This window comes from Hypomesus nipponensis, chromosome 19, assembly GCF_054491055.1.
Source record: "Hypomesus nipponensis isolate SF chromosome 19, ASM5449105v1, whole genome shotgun sequence".
Lineage (NCBI taxonomy): Eukaryota > Metazoa > Chordata > Actinopteri > Osmeriformes > Osmeridae > Hypomesus > Hypomesus nipponensis.
Window position 1 is genome coordinate 12,272,662 of NC_140379.1, and position 5,977 is coordinate 12,278,638.

General features: G+C 39.7%; 1 protein-coding gene across 1 annotated transcript; it reads left to right on the forward strand.

Moving 5' to 3' along the window:
* The first annotated feature begins 4,674 nt into the window (after positions 1 to 4,674).
* LOC146247073 (forkhead box protein B1-like) lies at positions 4,675 to 5,622 on the forward strand. The gene has a single exon (XM_084682618.1). The coding sequence runs from the start codon at positions 4,675 to 4,677 to the stop codon at positions 5,620 to 5,622; it is 948 nt and encodes a 315-aa protein (XP_084538744.1).
* Positions 5,623 to 5,977: the final 355 nt, after the last annotated feature.

The following is a 5,977-nucleotide window of genomic DNA, read 5'->3' on the forward strand; positions in this document are numbered from 1 at the left end:
CAAAGCCCTCCTGTCCTCCGATATATCCTGACCCTAAGGCCTCTAGAGAACACGTGGGAATCAATTTCAACAAAAGCATCTCTGACCTGATTATTGCCTCAGGTATTTCGAGGCGAGGGATGTTTATAATTCATTTGACCGTTTCTCATCAGTTTGAACCGGAAAAAGCTCTAGGATCAGTTGAAATTAGAGACTGATCTTTGCCGTCATAAATAGGTGCTTGCATGCGCCATTAATTGAGATATCGTATCACCTGGTGTATAGTCAGATGGAAGCCTAATTTATGTAATCACTCAATTAACTGTAATTCTAGCATATGTTCAAAATGCCCGCAGGGTCTTTTTCTCTCAGGTAGGGCCGACTTATTTTGATGTCACCGTGAAACAGCTAATTAATTTTGCATGCATATTAATTCGGGCTTCGGAATCACTCTTCCAGAATTATGTTTGTACCATTATTGTGGTTACAGGCTAGGTCCAATGTTCGAATTTTTTTTTAACACATTTTTATCAAATCACATTTTATGATTTACTTAATAGGCCCACTCATATTTTGGCAGACTATTCTATTGTTGAATATATAGTGTGTTAGATCTTCTCATAAGTGAACATACGGATTATGTTTCTTCTGTGCTTCATTAAGGAAAATTTGAATTGTAAAAAAAAAAAGAGGAAAATATAAAGGAAATTTGTAATTTAATAATGACTCGAGTGTGACCAACCTTATATGCAGGGGTAAATGTGTATTCTTCATAGCAGATTGGAGAATCTTTTTAATTAATAAAAAACCTGTGGCCAACTTGAGTGATATCATAAGGAAAAAGGATGAACGGTCTAATGTTATCTCTACTATAATCTAAAATGTCGACGAGCCCTCGCCCCCGTCTCTTTCTGTATACTTAGCGCTAAAAGGGCTTTGAGTGCCTTAATGACATCCTTCTGTCTGCTAATTAATTGAGACCTTGAATATTCATACCTACTGGCCCCACTCTGTAGAGGTCTGCTGTTCAACTCAGGAAAGAATCCCGCCACAGGCAGTAAGATATGATGGATTTACAGTGATTCATGCGTTATGCCGTTAAAACTGTAAAATGAAATGTATGACACAACAAAAACAACAGCAACAGCGAAACCAATAGGCCCAATTGGTTACTACTGTAAAATATTTTATTCTGACAACAATAACAATAGGTTATCAATAACAAATATTATATAACAGGAATATTTACAATAAAAATAACATCAATTATATGTTTATTGGTAGGTTATAGGTTATTTGCATGAAGGATAAAAAGTAGCCTACACCACCAATATTTTGTTTATGCCTAAAAAATTATTATTTAACCTTCACAAAACTAAATAAAACCACTTCACATTGATGCGATCACAGTAGGCATCACTAGATTCATAACGCAACTTTATGGTGATATCACCACACCAATGCCCTCTGGTTGACTTGAGTGCGATCCCAATCTTATTTTCTTTAATTTATACCAATATTATGTCCATTAGTACATGCATGTAGGTCTATTCTTGACTTTACACAACATGTTACTGAAGTATTGCAGCTAAAGCCCAAAAGGTAGTCCGCAACTTATGAGGTATAGCCTAGAGCAGCGTAGGCTACATGGCTAGCTTAGTGCACTGGAGGAAAGTTCAATAATTTAGACCCACTGCAGTTGCAATACATTAAAGAACACAACTTTGTTATTGTCTTTTCCAACACTTCATTTTTGTTTTCAAAGTAGACGTTGAATAGACTTCTCTTTTGTGACAGTCCATGTTGCTGCATTAATATGTGGCCAATTTACATACGGCCAAGGCTACCCACTCAGTTTTGACAACGATATTCAGCCATCATTTGTTGCTTTGGGTCGTGGCAATTCTTTTGCGGCAGGCAACATTTGTTTTCTTTTGTGCCAAGGTGCAGTAGTTGAGGGCAGACGTGTGAAAGTGGCTGTTAGATTCTGCTTTTCATCCCTCTGACCTACGCTTTTGTGCCCGTCACCCTGGGAATGGCACGCCTCACTACTCTACTTTGAGAAGCTGAGAAGAGCGCCTTTGTTTCCGCCCTTTTTAAAGACACGCACAAAAATGTTCTCGGTTCCCCCACTGCAAAAGCTACTTCAGGCCGGGACTCGGTTCACAAGTGCAATGCAGTTTGGCTTAGCCCAACCTTTGTTCCGTTTGTTGCAAATTACTAAACAGAGCACATATTATAGCCTACAGTTGATGCGTTTTGAACAAAAATATTATTATTGAGCGGGTAAAAAGCCTAGTTAATCTATTTAACATTTTGATAAATGTTTCCATCTCAGATTTTAGGATACAAAACTTTATGCAGCTCAGTAAATAATAGGTTACTTAGTAATCTTGGGTTTGGAAAGTATGAGTGAGGCCTACCGCACTCATACTCAACATAAGTTGGGCACCATGAGAAATATTGTACGCAATTGGAGTAAATATAGGCCTACCAAATAATTACATACATTACAATTTAGATTATCATATTGTAGTAAATAACAACTATTACTACTGGTAACAGCAATTGTACACAATAATTTGTAATAATTGTGTTCTCATTATCATTATTATTATTATTATTATCATTAACTAGTTAGATCAACACTTGTATTATTATTTTTTTTGATTTTATGTAAAGCACTTTGAGCTGCAATTCTTGTATGAAAAGTGCTATATAAATAAAGTCTTACTTACTTACTAAAGTCTTACATTATTGTTGCCATTAGGCCCTACTACAATTTTTCTTGTGTTGAATTGTATATTGTAGACTTATCATTTAGATTTTTTATACAGATTATCCTTTACATTAACGTTTGCTTTGTTGCGATACTAGTTTGGAATTAATCATTTGTATTGATGTTGTCTAGTCTGGTTTCATGACGTTGCATGAGGCAACCTGTCAAGATTATCCACACCCCATCAATATAGTCACCGAAACACAGGATGACTGGACCGTTTTCTAAAAGGATTGGATTACTATACTCCTGCATCCAGAGAAGTTGTATCCCTCTTACGCGTATGCTTGCCTCTTTTGCCTGTCTACCTAATGATTCACTGCTTTGTGGACGCATAGAAGAAAATTAGCATACATTATGAGTAAATCCGTGAATGTGTGTGGTCTGTCATTGCGAACTCTTCAAGCAGAAAGGTGGATCTCGGTGTTTGGAGAGTAGAATGGCCATCTATCAGGATAAGCCACCATTAAGTTTTCACACGTACACAATTGACTTATTGGTATTTTATACAGTTTCTAGACATTGTAGTAATTTTTGAATTGTTCCCAAAGGTTGATCACATTTAACTCGTGGGTAAATGCGGTCAATTTTTGGTCACAATATTGGCCTGTACAGCACAACTTTTCTGAATCTAAAATAATTAAGATACATATACAAAATCAAGTAGGCTTAGCAAAAATGCATTTAGTGTGCATACAGTCTGGTCATTGCGAATTGTTTGTGAATTTACTGAGAAACATGAAACGTGCCCATGCAGATGTAGAGTCATGCGCAAATGGCCTAATATGTGTTGTTGAGTGTTTTATATTCTGACACAGAATCCAACAGATATACAAAGCTCTAGTTAAAATTGCATCACAATGGCATGGTATCTTATTTGGACCATATTGCATATAGCCTACGCTTTTACAATAAAACGATACAACTTACCAGTGGTAAATTGAAGATGAGACTATATACAGTGTTCAATTATTTCAGTTGTTCAATTTCCACCGTTGTCCTAAATAACAGCCATGAGAAAAAATGAGAACAATAACATGTCAACAAACAAAACCTACAAAGACAACACGGAGTAAATTGCAAGCCAGTGCCAAGCGATTATCCTGTCAAACATCATTGCTTTGTAGCTCTATTTGTAAATGTAAATTATTGACTAAGCACCCCTACGATGTCCACAAAGGTTTGCGCATACCTTCACAAGCCATAACCGAGTTCCATCACACTTCAAATCCGGTTGCTGTGCCTTTTCACCCCTTTGCTCTGTCTTCAAATGGAAATGATTTCTATTGGCTCAAGGTGTCCATGTAAATAGGTGTAAATGAAACCAGATTATGCCTCTTTCCGAGCTCCCTCCTCCCAAGGCGATTGTCATGTGATACCAAAGAAGTGGCCAATTAATGAAGCGCCTCTACAGGGGTCTTTTCTGCTCATGTCACCACATTAAACTATCAGACGGTTAGAGGAAGGACATGGAAGCAGCTACTTAGCTCATCTCGTGGTAAGGGGCAGACGATATCGGCTCTGTTCATATGGTGGGGGAAATAAGCTTACTGCCGCTTGCTTAACTAAAGACCCGTCATCTGACAGAACGGACCGGTTTCTGTTTTCATAGGACAGTTAGCAAACGCTACAGTTAATACTAGTCGCACACCCCGACGGAGGCTAATAGTAAGTCTGTGCATTGCTTTGTGAACTTTCTTTAACTTTTACGCACGGAGTGGGAGCATTATTTGTGTTCCAAGAAAAATGTGTGCCCCCAACGCATCGTTTTTTTGTCGTGCGTAATGTTGTTTTGAAGACTGCGACTCATCCACTAATGCATTTTGGACATATTTGAAGAGTATCCACGCGTTGTTTGAGGGAGAACAGTGGACTTGAGCCACCCTTTCATCCTAATTTGTTATTAGTCCAGCAAAATGCCTCGACCAGGGAGAAACACGTACAGTGACCAGAAACCACCGTACTCCTACATCTCCCTTACCGCTATGGCGATACAAAGTTGCCCAGAGAAGATGCTCCCTCTTAGTGAGATTTATAAATTCATCATGGACAGATTTCCATACTACAGAGAGAATACGCAACGGTGGCAGAACTCATTGCGACACAACTTGTCGTTTAACGACTGTTTCATCAAAATTCCAAGGCGACCGGACCAACCTGGCAAAGGGAGTTTCTGGGCTCTCCATCCCAGTTGCGGGGACATGTTCGAGAATGGAAGTTTCTTGAGACGCCGTAAACGCTTCAAGTTAATGATGACATCAGACCACTTAGCGCCTAACAAACCGTCGGATGCTGCCCATTACCTGCAACAACAAGCTAAACTTAGACTGAGCGCTCTGGCGGCTTCTGGGACTCATCTTCCACAGATGTCAGGTTATAACATTGGAGTCCCTCACCAGACGTCCACTTTCAAGCACCCGTTTGCTATCGAAAATATAATCGCCAGAGAGTACAAAATGCCCGGGGGACTTGCCTTTTCCACTATGCAGTCCATGTCTGCTGGCTATCCCCTGCATAACCAACTGACCACAGCCTGGCCCCACATGTACAGCACTAGCGTGATGGACACGGCAGCCCCCATCTCAATGGCCAGTGATTACTCTCCGTACGGGATGCCCCTGAAGTCTTTTTGCCACGGTGGACAGACTTTGCCTGCCATTCCGGTGCCAATAAAGCCTACCATGGCCTCAGTGCCGGGTCTGTCAGCGCTGCCAGCTCACATTCCAGCTTTCCTTGCGAACTCGCCGCAATCGTTAAGTCCTACATCCCCCCAAACAGCTACTAGCCAAAGCAGCCCTGCCACTCCAAGCGAAACTCTCACAAATCCGTCCTCGGCATTGCAGTCAGTGGTTGCAGTCCACTGACGAGACGTTCGTGGGACTTGCATAAACTTCTTAAAATCATCCACTCCAAAGCAGTATTTTATTTGCAATTATCACAACCAAGACCACGCAATATCTCTTCTAGAAGGCAAGGTGTTTGCGTTTTGTTGTTTATTGATGTACTTAGATGTTTTAATGGAGCATTGTTGTGGCAGTTACTATGTCTATTTATGACACCTGTGTTAGCCGACATCATCTCACAACTTTTCAGGTAAATTCTTTGATTACCAAGTTATCCTCAAAAGCACTGAAATGCTATCTCTCTGAATATTCTTGCTCTGTAATGCAAAGCCTCCAAAATTGAAAATCACAATCTTTAAATTTAATTTTGCAATCA